Consider the following 17,207-nt stretch of genomic DNA (forward strand, 5'->3'; position numbering starts at 1 on the left):
AGATGTTTAAGCTCTCGCACTAGATTTTACAAGCTGGTGAACACTGGCAAAATTATTTCTCCCACAGAACTATAACCACACATTCCCAAGACAGTATAAATATATGGTTGAACTAACATTAATACACATCACCATTTTATCAATTACATAATAAAACAAATTATCAAGTATCCAAATATTAACTTACGCAGCTTGAAAGGCATACAAAATATTACAGAGGTCTGCCCAAGTCATAGCAGAAACTCAAGGAGGAAAAACAAAAGAAAAAAAAAAAAAAAAAAAAATCACACTTTCAACAAAGCAATAGTTGGTAAACAACTTTCAATAGGTACAGTAAAAGAAACTACAAGATTTTTCAGAAATTTTCTGATTAAGAATTTTTAGCTACAATAACAAAGCATTTCTACGTTTTAAAAAAATATTTACTAAAGTAAAGGGCATATTCTATACTTCCTGCACAAGACAAAGGCAACATTTTACTAGAAATATTAAATAGCCCCTCCCAACCTTTTCAGGCCCTCTGTTAAGTTGCACATGAAGTGCCAACATTAATTTTACTGTAAGGCTTTTTGTCTGGAGACATTAAAGACTTGTGTGCTTCTGTACAATTTAAAATATCTTCTACATGAGTAACCAGAGAGTAATGATCCGTAAAATGGAGAGGTTCAGGTAACAGAAAAGTACAGACACTGGGGTAAAAAGTTGCTGTAATTCATAGTATTAAAAAGACAGACTGTGCAAATCCTGATAATTCTAGTGCGATTGTGGGAGACAAAACATACAGTGAGCAGGCAAGACTACCTTAGAGGCCATATTCTTCAATATTGAAATGACTGTAGAAAAAAGATAGTAAGGTCCAGATAAGCTGGTAGTTCTCACATCATCAGAACTATACTCATTTGTAAGGAAAAACACATAGCTGATATGCTGGGTATTTTGGCACCTAATCTCTCTACAGATTGATTTATTTTAGTACCCCAATTTTTAGTAGTTGAAACTAGGTGGGTAAGACTCAATGGCATGATTAAAGGATATTTGAACTGGTAATTAACAAACAAGGAGACACCTCAGAAACAGGGTACAGCAAAAACATTTACTGGGTCTCCAAACAGACGTATATTTATCTAAACATAGAAGTTGCATTTCTACTAAGCTTTTAGCCTATTAAATACTCCTAAGGAAGCTTCCTTTACTACTAAAAAAAATATCAGACTGATGTGTTTGGCATACAGTCTGCTTAATTCTAGTTTCCATCCTTGATTCCCAAAGAAGTACTATAGGCTGTTGAGCTTTACTGAATACAACAATTATTTCGGTGACCATTAGAGTCTTTAAAGCGCAGACGCATCTTGGGGCGGTATTTCTCCAAGTACAGAAGTTGCTTGCTGTTAAAAGCTCCACGCCGCTTCCTAGATGGAGGAAAAAAAATATTTAAACAGAACATTAATCTACTGCCCAGTGAAATAATATCAACCACCAGAGAAAAATATTTTTAGGTCACTTCAAAAAAACACCATTCAGTCAAGACTGTAACCAAAATAAGGATAATTGAAAGTTAAGTGCCAGGAAAGAGGGTGGTAGTTTCCTTTCACAAATACCTCATTGGACCACATGCTCAAAGAATTACATAGCATTTTAGACAGTGTTTTAGCCTCTAATATACACAAGCCAAAGATCTTACATTAAGACCTTTAGAAGAAACTTCAAAAGGAAGCTATAGAGCAGATGTGAGATGGTAGTCTTAGGAAAGCTGAAGTTATTGTCTCTTAAAATATTTATGAAGAATGTTACAATATTAAGAAAGTACATAAACATTATAACTCCCCATAATAAGACGCTGAACAGAAATGGAGCTTTCTTGGTTTCCTCAAACCAGAAGCGTGTGAAAGAAGGGTACATTTTTGTTGAGTGTTTGGAACACGTACCAGGCTTTTTATTTCTCACTTTATATACACCAGCCTGTTAAGATGTACAAACTGAATTTAATTCGTTAAAGGTCTGGCAATTATACAAGAAGTATTTTGGTATTCTTATATGAGCTGCAGCTTCTTTTAAATACAGCTGAAATCTGCAAAATTAAGGCACTGAGACTAAAGCTGTTCTCATCCAACTTACATACATTTATAAAAAAAGTCCAAGGAAGTATTTTTCATAGAATCATAGAATTGCCTAGGTTGGAAGAGACCTTTGAGATCACAGAGTCGAACCATCAACCTAACACTGCCAAAACTACCACTAAACCATGTCTCTCAGCACCACGACTACCCATCTTTTAAATACCTCCAGGGATGGTGACTCCACCACTTCCCTGGGCAGCCTGTTCAGATGCTTAACAACCCTTCAGTGAAGAACTTTTTCTTAATACCCAATCTAAACCTCCCCTGGCACAACTTGAGGTCATTTCCTCTTGTCCTATCACTTGTTACTTGGGAGAAGAGACTGACACCCACCTCACTACAAGCTCCTTTCAGGTAGTTGTAGAGAGAGATAAAGTCTCCCTTCGGCCTCCTTTTCTCCAGATTAAACCACCCCAGTTCCCTCAGCCCCTCCTCATGAGCCTTGTTCTCCAGACCCCTCACAAATTTCATTACACTTCCCTGGACATGCTTCAGCACCTCTATGTCTTTCTTGTAGTGAGGGGCCCAAAACTGAACACAGTACTCGAGGTGGGGCCTCACCAGTGCTGAGTACAGGGGGACAATCACTTCCCTAGTCCGGCTCACCACACTGTTCCTGATACAGGCCAGGATGCTGTTGGCCTTCTTGGCCACCTGGGCACACTACAGGCACATATTCAGCTGGCTGTTGACCAACACCCCCAGGTCCTTTTCTGCCAGGCAGCTTTCCAGCCACTCTTCCCCAAGCCTGTAGCGCTGCATGGGGTTGTTGTGATTTAAGTGCAGGACCCAGCACTCGGCCTTGTTGAAACTCATACTGTTAGCCTCAGTCCATGGATCCAGCCTGTCCAGATCCCTCTGTAGAGCCATCCTACCCTCAAGCACATCAACACTCCTGTCTAACTTGGTGTTGCCTCCAGTCTTACTGAGGGTGCACTCAATCCTCTCGTCCAGGTTGTTTCTTCAATAGACATGTACAAATAATAGAGACAGCCCTGCAGATCTAACTGAAAGTTAGGGGGTTTGGTTTTGGTTTGTTTGGGTGGCTTTTTTTTGTTTGTTTGTGTGTTTTTTTTTTTTTTCCCCCCCGGTTTTGTGTTCCCACCCCCCTCCCCCAACTTGCTCAAATAATTACTTACTCACTCTGGTTTCCACAGAAACAAAAAATACCCATCACACAGATCAAGTGCTACAACACTGACTGTATGCATTACCTGTGTTGAAAAGTTCAGATGCACTAAGTATCTTACAAAAAAAGAAAACCCAAAAACTAGAAGACAAGAACAGCATTCAGGATTTCCTTTAGTGCCCAGGGATATATTAACATATTAAATCTTGGAAACAGCTAGATGTTAGCTTCGTACTTACTGTCGTATGAACTGCACTGCATCTTCATACTTCATTCCACATTCTATCAGTGCAAGAGCAACTAAAACTGGAGCTCTGGTGGGAAAAAAAAAAAAAAAAAATATATCAGTTTAGCATTTGCCAAAGCATACTGCAAAAAAAGTTTACTTTCCCCAGTTCTCTTTTCTGTCCTTCTGTGTTTCTGATGTTTCTTCCCTGGGGAAGCAAAAGGGACAGGCAGAAGGTGTTTCTACATTAACTGAGCCATTATACCATCTGTTTGAGCTATTCATCCTCATTAAGAAAGGGATTTAAATTAACTCAGGTCAACCTGAGCTTTGTTCATCTGACTTTAGGTATAGGAAAGGACAGCAGGAAGAAAACACAAGTCATCTTTACCCATTTGCTCCAAAGCCAATTTATTCAGGGGAAGAGTTGCATATGGGCTTCTATTCCCACAAACAAGCATCCTTAGAGGCAGTCAGGACCCCAAAGCAGAAATCAGAAGAGGGGTCAGGTTCAATAACAACTGACAAGTCCTAGAACTAGTGTCACAAGTTCTAAGAATGGATGCAATCCACAGGCTGCTGCACACCCCTGAGGATTTCCTTGCTTGCCACAGTATTCTTCATCTGACAAACTACAGTTTTCAGCTAGGAAAGCCTGACACAAATCAAACTTAAGTATATTAGCAATTTATTGTTTAAAAAAAAAAAAAAAAATCAAGACAAAACCCCATGCCACACACTAGCAACAGACTTGGCAAGCTTAAGTAGTTTTGTACATTTAGGGATTTAAGAAACCTTACATGATAAAAAGCTAGGATCTTCTCAACTGGTTAACTGCCCGATTTTGAAGAAAAAACAACAGATATTGTAAGCAGCTGAAGACGACTCATTTTGGTAGCATTCACCACTACAGTCAGCTTTGTTACGTGTGAAGCCATGATGTAAACAGTGGATAAACCAGACTTAGGGACAACAAGACCAGAAACCTCTATTTTATATTGAACATGCTGAAACCCATGGCTAGAAGATGGCAACTGCTTTTTGAATGGATCTAGTTCCCAGGTAGTCTAGAACAATAGCAGCAAAACCATTATGTTCTCAGAACTGTAGGAATTGTATTTAAGATAGTGGCAGCAGACAGAGGGAACACGGCTGACAGATTATTCATAAAAATTTTGAGGTTCAGTGTTAGAAATGAGGCAGAATCAGAGCTCTGGGACTTTGGAGAACACTTTTCATCCCCCAAATCGGTAGTGAAATTTGGTCTTGATGTGCCAGAACACACCACTTGTTTGTGGCTAATGGTTAAAATACCCTTGGTAAAAGGACACTGGAAATACTGCTGAAATGGGAATGAAGAGGAAACTTATAGGTGACTCACTAAAACCCAAATCCATTAGAAAAAAGACAACGTAGCAAGACAAAAAATATCAATGGGACACTCATCAATATGCTTGGTACAAGAATATATTTGTTTACTTCATTTGTGAGAGCACTTGTGATAATTATAGCATTATCTGTTGACTAAAAGGCCTTTAAGTCTAATATACACACATAACTGAACTACTTTTAAAAGTGAGGTCATTCCAATACTGGATATGTGACTATTTTACATTTGCCTAAGATAAACTTTTGTACTAGATCTTAACAAGTCTGACCAGGGATGGCAATTCAACAGAACTTTAAAACTTTACCCACCTTCCAAGACCAGCAACACAGTGTACAGCAATACAACAACCAGGTTCTTCACGAAATTTAACTTTAAGGAGGTTTAGCCAATCATCAACAATCTGGTTGGATGGTGGAGCACCGTCATCAAAGGGCCAATCCTAGAATATAGCATGACATACATAAATAAATACATAAAGATAGAATTCTTTATGCCTGTATGCTGCGTGCATACACAAAAAAAGGAGGGGACACAATGGACAAAAGAGCTGACAGCTAAGGGAACCGATCAAGCTTATGGTTTTCTAATAGTGTAACTATAGCAATATTAAGAATATATTCCTTTCAATCCGTTTTCATTAAGCAAATGATTTTGCTTAAAATCAGTTTTTTTTCTGACAAGAGAGGATGTCTATACAGCTTTTGCCTCCATCAGCTGCTGGAATACACTTGTAGAGTTAATAAGGTGGTGTCAAAGAATTTTTTTTTGGGAGGTGGGGGATGGGTTAAACTCTGCTTCTTCACTACTTACCAAAACCTGAATGCCTTCTTTTTCCACCGGAGCGGTGTCATAAGTAGCTTCACACACTCTTACCACTGTGGTAACGCCATATTTCTTAAGTTCCTAGGGAGTGAAAAAAAAAACTGCTTTAAGAGTATACTGACTTCACTTGTCATTTAATTTTCTCAATATATTAGCTTATTAACTCATTCCAAAATTTTCAGTAAGTAAACTAATGCAAATGCTTGCCAACCTGTGGGGAGCACAGAAAGCTGAAATAACTGAAAACCTGCATGCTAATGCCAGATACTTTTAAGGTCTTCTCCAAACATATTTGAAGATTAAATTTTGTTATGTTGGATCATGCTCTTTTTCTTTTAAAATCAGATCCAGATAAATGTTGATAAAATAAGTAGTCCACCTCCAAAAGATCACTCCTTTTAAAGGAACAGACATTTCCTGGTTTACAAAGCTACATACTTCACTAAAAGCATTCTGAGTGAGGTTTAGATCTTCCCCTTCTCTCCCTCTACTTAAAGTAACAGGTTTGTAAGACTGCTTGCTGTTAAGGATTATGAGCAAAGGTCAATATATTACTCCAGTTTGTGAGTTATCATAACTAGAGAATAGCACAATTTAACTTTCCATTTTGCTATTACCTTCCACTAAAAAAAAAAAAAAAAAGAAAAGAAAAAAGGCGATTACTCTTAATTCTCCCTGGAACAACCCATCATTCATGCTGCAACTGTCACGGTAATGACTGAAGCAGAGCCTAAGCATACTTTATCTAGTTGTAAGAGAACAAAGGCAGGCAAATGTTAATCTCATTATGTTTCTTGTAAATTATCCCACACTGAATGCAAAACGGAGGTATAATACACCTAACATCTGGCTAATGAGGGCCTGCGTTACAAACTCAAACCTTACCAGGAGGTAACTTTGGAGTAATCTATTGTTAGCGTACATGCCTACACTTTTAACTCTGCACTTTATAGCCCCAACATGCTAGATACAAGGTTTAGATAATAAATTCAGATACTAGCAATATATGCCAAGCCACCTGGCTTTAGTCAGTAAACAATTTCAGCATGTACCAAAACATTTAAAGTAGCATCAGCAACTCTAAACTCAGAGCAAGCCTACCACCACAGATTTTATTCAAGTAGACACAATGACACTCAAAGGATTCTCTTAAGCTACACGAGAGCCATGATCTGCTAACACTGAAGGGAGATAGGCACTGAAAGCATATTGCAGTCCTGTTATTTGTTCCTAAGGTCCTGACCCACAATGTATAGTGAATTATTCTCTTTTTAATCACTAGGCAATAGGTGCAAGGAAACATTACACCACTTTAGATGAATTTAAATGCAAGTTCCTACCACTAGCAAATCTTTGTATTGTTCTACACATAACTCTGCCAGATAATTCCTGTTTTCAGATCTAAACGTACTTAATGTACGATGTACTAAACAGTATAATTATTTCTTTGCTTCACTTCCAGAAGTATGTTTTCATAAAGGCCAAAGTATATCTGAATAGATTTGTCTGCAGGTCTTTGAAGCACAGCATCAATATTTGAAAAATGTCAATATACAAACAGTCTCAGTACCTCTTCATATGGCTTCCACAGCTGTTATCAACTAGTAAAGAAGGAAATTGTCAATATAGCATGTTGTTCAGGCATTAAAAAAAAAAAAAAAAAAACCATCAGTAAGAATTCTGTCTTGGCCTTACCTCTATAAATTTGTTTAAGGTTGCATTGGTTGGATTGTGTGTGATTAGGAATCTCATGTTCTTGTAGGTGATTTCCACAGGAGCTGGGCGGTTCATTCGGGCCATACTGATTTAGTTAAACATGCAACAAGATTATGAAAGGATTAAAAAAAAAATCTAATACAGAAGTGATGTAGAGAAACTGAAGTCTACTTCACTATACTCCACGTGAAATTCTCAGTGCTTGGAAGTATGAAGTTGGGAGCAATGGGAAATGAAATGAACCTCCTAACAAGAAGCAGCAATTCTTCAATCCAGTAATACTGAGGCAAAAGAAAGGCAGTGCACTGAGGTTTACCCCATCCAGGTCTGAATTCTGTTGTTAAATGCTCTGCCGATTTCAATTCAATACTTCTTATCCTGGTCAACCACTCTTAAGGGGGCTTCTTGGTGGAGTAGTAATGAATTTCTACAGTTCACTTGTCTGCATAGAGGTCGTGCTGTGCCTGGCAGTAGTCTCCACTGCCCTTCAGAAACTCCATAAATGTGTGACCAAGAACACCACAGAACTGCTGTAAAGAGAGGGGAAAAAAGCATAATGAGCACAGATGAAGCAAAGTTATTTTGAAGACACCAAGCATTATAAAATGAAAAAATAAAACCAAACCAACTAATCGGTTTCACAAGGTTTATTTTTTAATCCAAGAATTCAGTTTGCGTAAGAATACTGTTACCTTTCTCAGCAAGGATTACTTGAAAATAAATACATTTACTTAATACAAAGTTTCCACATAGGGTTGTTTCAACACCAAAACCTGAGATATATTAAAATACCAATTCCAATGTGCTAAACATAGCAACAAGAGACCAAGTTTTAAGAACCCCAGTACTTATATAAAGCATAGTTTTTCCAGGATACCCATACAACTGTATTTTCCATTCTGAATTCAGAGACATCGCCACACACACTAAAGTTACACTGACCTTAAGTAGTCCCATGAAGGTAAGGATGAGATTCCTTAAATATTCAAGCTGAGCATCAGACAATTTCTAGTGTTTAAACAAAACTTTCAGTCTCTACATCAATGCAGAATCATTTGTCTTTAGCCTTTAAGACTTACTTTGCATGTAAACATCATTAATTCACATACAGAACAGCCAGTAGAAAAAAAAAAAAAGGCATCTAAATCCACCTGTCTCAAATAGGAGGCCTTGAAAACAAATGCAAAGTGTCTTTGTGGCCTAACAAAACAATATGAGCTTTTGAACATATTTTGAGACTTTCAAGGCACACAGATTTCTAGCCAAAGAACATTTCACATACTAAAGGCTGAAGACACATGGCCAACCTTCATCTGCCTTTAATTGCCTTTTTATACCACGACTTTGTTAATATATCAAGATAGTGGCAACAGGCTGGCTAAAACCATACACAAGCAAGTTGACATACGCAGGTTATTCCTGCCCAGTGGTGTGCTATTTTGCCATGGTTAAATTTACACATAAAATTACTGCAAGAAGCACAACCAGGAAGCAGATAGCTGATGAACTGCTCTGAGTTGTGTAATTATTTGCAGGTGCTGCTATGCAAATGAGCTAAGAATATATACTTTTATGCACTGTAGAACCTTACAGCAGAGGAGTTAGTTTTGTGCCCAGCCACAGTACCAGTGCTGTTGACAACACCTGTCTAGGGAACAGAAGGGAACAGGAGAGAAGTTTTGTTTCCCAAAAGATACTGGAAGGAATCCACGTATTTCTATGCTCAAATAAAACATTGCCAAAGACACTTTGGAAATAGATTAGCTGAGCATGCAGTCAGTGCTCCAGAATTGCGATCACAGACTTACTTTGTTAAATAAGTGATTTTTTTTTTTTTTTTTTTGCCAACTGGGACACAGTAGTATCAGTTCTTTGCCTTCATAAATATAGTGTCTAGCAAACAGAACCTGTAACTTCATTGTAGCATTGTTTGGATTTTTTTCTAAACTACAAACCAGGTCTATGCATCCATCCATATATATAATCAAAAAATATGTACAAGAGAAAATAAGGAGAAGAGACAGTATTTCAGTGCTCTACATTTAAAGGGCCATGAAAGAAGCAGCCTGCGCTGAAAAGGTTCCCAACCATATGAAAGCAAATTCAAAAGTTCAGGTCCTAAAGACAACTGTACAATAAGTCCTGATAACAGCCAGTATCTTAAGACAGTCCTGAGTAATGTGCTCTAGGCAATCCTGCTTTAGCAGGGGAGTTGGACTAGATGATCTCTAGAGGTCCCTTCCAACTCTGAAAGCTCCGTGATTCCATGAATACACTCTACCAAATGGCAGGAAGAAAAAGCTACATGCAAAGAAGTCATGGTTGCTAACCACCATTTGGAGTCAGACCAAGATTCCACTGCAGGCACTAAACCATATACCATAAGACTACACTGAGTCTATTTAACAACTATTAGTATTAAGCAGAAGTCACAACAGATCAATAGTCTAACAACTGTCAAGGTTTCTAAGAGGTATAGAATCATAGAATAGTTTGGGTTGGGAGGGACCTTTAAAGGTCATCTAGGCATCCTAACAGTACAGGAGTTCTCAAAGTGAACTACAATTTAAAGAACTGCAACAATATTTTATGTTGTAGACATGGCTTGGCTCCATTCATAAATCCAGAGAAGAGGAATTTCAGTAACAGAGTAGTAGTAATAGAGAAGATAAAAATCGTTAAGAGACTGCACTGTAGCAGATGGGTAGAGCTGCATCACACAATGTTGCAGAGGACCTTTAGAAAAAGCAGACCGAACACCTCCAGGTATCATTTTCATGGTAAGAAGTTTTCTTTTAAGGATGCACCTTAATCACAGGCATGGTTCAAAATAAAAACCCCAAAACAAAACAAAACACCCCCAAAAAACCCACCACAAACAAAAAAACTGCTAATAAATATGAGAAAGAAGTTAGCAGAAAGAAACTAATAGAACAATTTCACATGCACTTTGCTGCCACTCCAGAGATACTACCATCACCATTTCTGTGAAGACTGTAGAATTAAGTTTGCCAGTTACTTGCAAACAAACCACCTATTTCAGCTTTTATTTGTGATACCCTGACAGACAGTGAGAGCTCTAAATTTACCAGGCATGAAAGATGAGTAAGAAGGATCCTCTGAAGTCAAAGGCCAACAGAGTAACAGAAACCAGAAGAATCTGGACTCGGAAGAACTCCAAGAATTGTCATCTGACATACCAGCCATGCCCTAGCAGAAAAAGGTAGGTGTGCATTAAAAAGACTCCTAGGACCAGACCTAGGGAACATCTAAAATAGCAACTGAAAAAAAGAACCAAGGATAGCTTATTTAAAGTCACTTTCAATTAGTTTAAGAAGCAGAACAGCAAAAAGGGACAAAACAGCTTTAAGCAGATACAGCGGCACAAGACCTTGTGCCATTTTCCACGTGCACTGGCAGATCTCATGTTTATCTCCTTAAGACCGCTAAGAGGAATCATAGCCGGTCCTCTTCCCTGGTAGAGAATGAGGGAGTGGAGGCTGTCCGAAACAGAAATAGAAAAGCATGTGAGTGAGCTCAAGGAGATAGAATGGGGTCACTAGGGTAAAGAAGAGACATTTCAATCAGCAAGATGGAGATTTTTTGGGAGAAAAAGAATATAGAATAATTGCAAACAGTTAACATGACCCCTTGCTGGGGCAGGTAGGAAGTAAGAAGTAATCAGGATTCATCCAGCCTGGTAGGCAGGCTGCCCTTAGTACGCAACTAGGAATACTCAATATGATACCCCTGTGATGAGTTTGTCTGGTAAGGAAGAGGGCAGGCAGCAAAGCATTAGTTAAGTAATAAATCCTACTTTTTCAATGCAGATTGTTAATCATATCTAGAAACTGGGTGCACAGTTTAAATTCTTACGCAAAGTTGAAACAAGTACATTACACAATGAAGTTTGACTCCTATGTGTAATTAACCCCTATAAATGAATTCATTTTGTTAACACTGACTTAACACTTAGCAATTAGACACATCAGCACCTTACCAATTCATGCAACGAAGGACGTAACCAAGCATGTATTTGAGTCTCACTGTTTGCCTCGGCAACTGCTGCTGCCACATAATAAAGGAGCAAAGCTCACATTTTCCTTTGATGTGAACGCCATCACTTCTCACCACCGCTAGCCAGAAAGCTCCACACGCAGACCGACTCCTTAAGGCAGTGACACACTGTGCTATCCTAAGACAGCTCTGCCAACCTAGTTTAGTTCTGGTCTGGGAGTCAAATGAAAATTAAGGACAAGTACTACATTATCATGCTGTTTGTGTTTTGGCATCAAGCCAGAGTACAACACTTCAGCCGTCTTCACAAAGACCTGGAAGATAACAAAACAGCTCTAAAAATAACGTTGTAGTAATTAAGACCACCTTGGGCTTAGGGGGAACTCAAATGACGTGAGCGACTTTTGAGAGGCCTGGAAATACAGATTTAAAATTGCTATATTCTCTCAGACAGTTAACTACTTGGAAGGTAAACTATCAAAAAGGTCAAGATAGCGTATGAAAGCGTAAGGCTGCATAAGTGAAACTCAAATGCATAGTATTGTATGCAGAAATTTCTTCATCGGAATGACACTAACTCATCATTTGTACCATCAAGATGGATACTCCAGTATATTCTTTTCAATTTACATGTGAGTTTTTCTTAAGGAAAATTAACACTGAAGAGGTTTGGAAACAGAAGCAGTTGTTTCTATCAGTACCAGAAAGCCAAAGACATATAGACCACTAGATCCATCAAAATAAATTTGGAAAATAAAACTAAGGTTAATGTGCCAGGACAAGCTATTAACAGAAGGCATCCTGTCCAATATGGGATAAAGTCACGTTAATTATGATTGTACAATCTATTATCATTTATGCTAGCAGAAGTCAGGAAACAGTTTATTCAAGCAAGAGGAAGACATCTCAAAAAGAAAAGCTTTAATTCATGCCCTTCTTTGGGACAGGAAGCTAAAGTATCTGTCCTCACTGACAAGCAGATTCACGTGCAAATTCTGGGTTTGAAACAATCATTCGTGTCTGGCAAAAACTCCTTATGAAAGTAAACTATTAAATCGTTACTGATACGTGGAAAACAGAGAGGTGTAAGGTTATCCCATGCTGTTGACATTCTTGTTCACAACTGGGTAGCATCTTGAGAAGCATACAAACAAAAGTGCTTGTTTACAGTTACATGACACACCTTCACAAGATGGTTCACAGTTGCTCAATCCACCTGCTCATAGACCAGAAACATTTATACCCAGAACCAAGTACATGGTATCACATTCTCCGAAGTCAAGACCTGCCACATGCTCACCTACTGAAACCACAGGATCAAAACTAGAAAGCTAAAATAAACTACGTTTCTTCACAATTTGAGAACACCTGCAAGTAAGTTCATTGTTCTAACTTCCTACTGGACAAAAAGTTACTGAAGGACAGAGGGTCAAACACCCCACACTTTCTGTTACTACTCAAGACCTAAGTAGCAACTGCTAAGGCAGACAAGGAGGAGTGGGAGGGTAAGGGGTACAAACCGCAGAGCTGTTACGCAAAGTAGAGGCACGCTTTCATTAGGTATGGTTGACAAGATGCTCCTCCTATCTACTGGGCACACGAATGCCTGTATTATGATATCCACAGTGATAACACTACCCATTCTGGACCAGAGAAAGTGACCCATGACCTAAGAAAATATGCTCGTGTGTCACAGACAGGAGATTCCAAACTGTTTATCATAAATTTGTTACAGCATGCTCTGCGAAGGATGTTTCTTGTGGTTCAAGTATGCAGTTTTGGGGAAAGAAAAAAATATCGCAAAACTTCCTGTATAACAAGTCAATGCAACTTCCAGAGAGATGATGAAACTGAGGACACGTGACTGTGTTCCTAGTAATTCTGTTCAGATCACAAAAAAAAACATGCAAAGAAGCCTTAACAAATATTGGGGAAAATAAGACAGAGAAACCATTCCATCCCCTTTTCTAATGCATCCTCTTGAGTTTCTGAAAGCAAGAAGTCTCAAAATGACTTATCACTGTCACTTCAATAGCAAACTACATAAATCCTGTCATCCTACTCAAAATTTATTCCACTATGTTTTAGGCAATAACATGAGAAGTTTAGCATATACACGCAAAGACAGTTATTGCTTTATTTCATCGAGGCTAATAAAGATATGTATGAGTGCCAAACAAGAAGTTGCATCTGTGAAGAAAGCTGTAAGGAATTACAGACTTATATTTAACACAGAGGTACCTCTTATATTGATCTGATAGAGTGCGCTTTATTTTTTTAAATAAGGTGACAATCTGCTACTAGCTTAGAATTCAGTAATACCCTGATCTAGACGTCCTGGTTAATCTTTAAGAGAAGTAGTGATCACTTACAGTCAACCTACACACTGGGACAGAGCCAGCAATCTTGCGTGGCATGTATTCTGTCAGAACAAGGAGGTTTCACAAGATAGACGTTATTAGATAAGGGTGAATTCTATTTATTTACTGCCTTACTGACACATTTAGTTTCGGTAAGACAATGACATCCTTCTCCCTTGGCTCCTGCTATACCTGTCACTCATTTTTCTTTCTCATTCTCACATTTCCTCCCATGGCTGTGCAATTTCTGTATTGCTTCTTCCACATTTCCCCCCGAAACAATTCTGTTCCTGTAAGACAATTTCAAACCCCTTTGCTGCTCCATCAATGGAATAATAAGAGCCAACATTTAAGCGTCAGCTTCAGTTTTTTTTATTTGACAGTTTTATGAGATTACAAGGAGACAGAGTTCATACTTCTGAGTCACTGCTTTAGAAAGACTACGCAGATGCAGGTAGACGTATTGGAAAGTTGTCTCCAGCAGCAATAAGAAACACCAGACTCACAGGACCCTCACGCCACGCAGGCTGTGCATTTGCCAGCTCATATTTGCAGCATGCGTAGCTAGCTGCCAGACAGCAACCAAGACCTGCGCATAACTGCTACTAATCCTGCTTCTGTTACCATAGATTGCTTGATTTTTGATAATGCTTTGCCTTTCTTGCTTCCCTGCTTTTGGAGGTCATAGTACCACCTGGACGCCTTGCATTGTTTGTGCTTAAATACACAAATACACACTTGTGCTCTGTGGCCACAGATGTTAGGCAGCACAGACACAGAGATTATTAGGGGAGTTAAAAAAAAAAAAAAAAAGAAAGAAAATAAAATGCAAGCACACGAGGAAAGCGAAAACTCCCAATACTGAGCTGTGATCCACCTCCAGAAGGAAATGCCTTCCTTGAAAAGCCAGATGGCGAGATCTTAAAAGCAGGTTCAGTCAAATTTAAGGTATTTGACTGCATTCGTAAACTTCTGAGGGCCGATAGCAAACTGTTACAGAAACATCCACTTTAACATGTACTTAAATGACTCCTCTGCAGACTCCCCCCCCCGCTCCCCCCCGGCCCCCGCCGAGAAGCCATCTCGAAGCCCGGCGGGAACAGGGCCGGCTGCATACGTGAGTTCGGGCATACCCCACCTCCGCCGCACACAACTCATTTTGGAAAGAATTCACGTCCTCGGCTCGCCGCCGGTTCTCACTCCCCGCCCGAGACAAAGGAGGAGCCGTTCGGCCGCCTTCGCCCTCGCACGTGGGGCCGGGCCGGGGCGGGGGGGCGAGTGCCGGCCACGCCAGCTAGCCCAGCCAGTCGCCAGCGCCGAGGCCCGGCCGCCCTCCCCGCCGCGCCACCTGGCTGCCGGGCGCCCACGGGCAAGCCCCGGCTTGTCCGGAAAGCCCCGGGCTGCGGCAGCCGCGGGGGCGCTGGGACCCCGGCCTGCCCGCCTGCCTGTCCCCGGCGAGGAGACGCTGCCCCGGCCGTGACACCGCCCCGCGGGCCGAGCCGTCGCCCCTGCTGCGGCGGTCACGGGTTCGCATCACGCTTCGATCAGGCTCCCGACGCGGAGCCATCTTGTCCCCCGGAGCCGCCGCCCGGCCCCGGCCTTCCCCCCGGCAGGGGGCTCCCGGACCCCACCGCCTCCGCGCCGCCGGCCTGACGCGGGCCCTGGGGTGCGGGAGCCGCGGCCGCAGGGGCGCTGCTCTTCCCGGCGACCGCCCGCCCCGGCCCGGCCCGGCCCGACAGACGCCGCCAGACAGACACCGGCGGGGGGAGGCCGGGCCGGCGGGCGGGGCCGGCGGCAGCCGGGCTCACAAAGCGGCTTTGTGCCCGGGGCCGTGCCGCTCGGGAGCCGCCGAGAGGGGTTCGCCCCCTTCTCTTCTCTCCTGCCGAGAGAGGAGAGGGGCACCGGCAGGCAGGAGCGGGAGGAGAAGGGCGTCGGGGGCGGGCGGAAGGCCGAGCCGCCCCGCGAGCCCGGCTGGCTCGGCCCGCCCGAGAGGAGCCGCAGGCCGGCGCTGTGAGAAGCCGCCCGGAACCGGCGTGGCCCGGGCGACAGAACAAAGAGACAACATGGAGGAAACGGGGAAGAAGGGGGGGAGGGAAGAGAGGCAAGAGGAGAGGAGGGTGAGAGGCGCGGGAGCCGGGCACTGGCGGGCAGCCGGTGGGGCGCACGCCCGGCAGGGCGAGGGGCCGGGGGAGGCGGACCGGGGCGGGGGGCGCGGGCGGGCAGGCGGCACTCACAGGAATATGGTTACTCATTGAAGACTGTAGCCTGATCATACAGCCGGGGTGCGGGCGCCACCGCCGGGGGCAGGAGGAGCAGAACCAGGAGGAGGTGGAGGCGCTGGAGGCCGCGGAGCTGCCGGAGGGGGTTCGGCGGCGGAGCGGGGATGGACCATACAGCTGCGGCAGCGGGCGGCTCTGCGGGCTAGCGCGGAGCGGACGCGGCTGCACCAGGAGGGACACTGGGCGCCGCCTCCCGCACAAGCGCCCCCCGCCCCGGGTCCCGCCCCTCGTTCGCCGACGTCAGCGACGAGCATCGCGCCCGCCCAATGAGAGGCGCCGCTAGCGCGTCCGGGGTGGGAGCGAGGTGGCCGGCGGGGGGCGTGGCGCCGCGCCGGCAGGTTGGGCGGAGGAGGGAGGGAGCCGAGAGGCGGAGGCAGCCGGCGAGAACCGGTTAGTGAATGGAGCGGGTGGCGGCGCGGCCCGGGGAGGGGCGCGGCGCGGCGGGGGCAGAGCGGGACGCGCGGGGATCGCCTCTCAGGGGCCGGGCCGGGGCTGCCCTGCGCGGGAACTCCGCCCCCCGCCGGCCGTTACCGGCAGCTCGGCCGGGAAGCACCTGGCGCGGCCTACCGGCTCCCCCAGGGGCGGCGGGTTCTAGACTGTTCCCCGCTCCCCCCCCGCCCCGGTGCCGCTGCGGCCCTCCGGCCTCTCCCCGGGGGAAAGTGTGGGGGTGGCTGAGAGGAAGGCGGCGAGGGCAGCACAGGGGGCTGCGGGAGGGCCGTTCCCTGTGAGGAGCGCCAAGTTAGGCTGCGGTGAAACGATCTGCCTGGGGTGTAATCCCTCAGCCCTTTCCTTCTCGGGCTGCAGGGCCTCTTCTGCGGGTTTAGTGGAGGGTAACTGGAAGCTCTTGGCGCGTTTTGTCCGCAGATTATTCTGTGCTTTTTCAGCCGACATAACAGTCGCGGTTTGTGGTTTTACAGGTGGGACATCAGCCCAGTAGGCCAGAAGTCGTGTGGGAAAGGATATGGACTCTCCTCTCTGCCTTGCGGGCTCTCTCCCTCCTGGGAAGCAGTGTCTCACTCTGCACACGGGCGTTCCTGAAAGGCAGACATCTCCCGGGTGAAACCGGGCGGTGGGAAAACACCGATGGTATCCCTGCCCTGCATAACTGATAGAGGCGTGGGAGTCCGTCCCCAGCTGGACACCGTCAGCCT

The 17,207-nt window shown here is 43.5% G+C and overlaps 2 protein-coding genes across 2 annotated transcripts; both read right to left on the reverse strand.

Annotated features, from left to right (window-relative positions):
- Positions 1 to 1,161: 1,161 nt before the first annotated feature.
- Positions 1,162 to 7,512, reverse strand: PTP4A1 (protein tyrosine phosphatase 4A1). The gene is made up of 5 exons (XM_082481074.1): positions 7,380 to 7,512; positions 5,673 to 5,765; positions 5,171 to 5,301; positions 3,486 to 3,560; positions 1,162 to 1,409 (listed from the first exon to the last, which is right to left on the reverse strand). Exons 1-5 carry the CDS (start codon positions 7,482 to 7,484, stop codon positions 1,292 to 1,294), a joined length of 522 nt encoding a protein of 173 aa, XP_082337200.1. The 5' UTR covers positions 7,485 to 7,512; the 3' UTR covers positions 1,162 to 1,291.
- A 278-nt stretch (positions 7,513 to 7,790) lies between these two features.
- LOC309670215 (uncharacterized protein) lies at positions 7,791 to 16,276 on the reverse strand. The gene is made up of 2 exons (XM_082481075.1): positions 16,012 to 16,276; positions 7,791 to 7,930 (listed from the first exon to the last, which is right to left on the reverse strand). The coding sequence occupies exons 1-2, from the start codon at positions 16,048 to 16,050 to the stop codon at positions 7,835 to 7,837; spliced, it is 135 nt and encodes a 44-aa protein (XP_082337201.1). The 5' UTR covers positions 16,051 to 16,276; the 3' UTR covers positions 7,791 to 7,834.
- Positions 16,277 to 17,207: the final 931 nt, after the last annotated feature.

This window comes from Vanellus vanellus (genome assembly GCF_965231255.1).
Source record: "Vanellus vanellus genome assembly, chromosome: 3".
NCBI lineage: Eukaryota > Metazoa > Chordata > Aves > Charadriiformes > Charadriidae > Vanellus > Vanellus vanellus.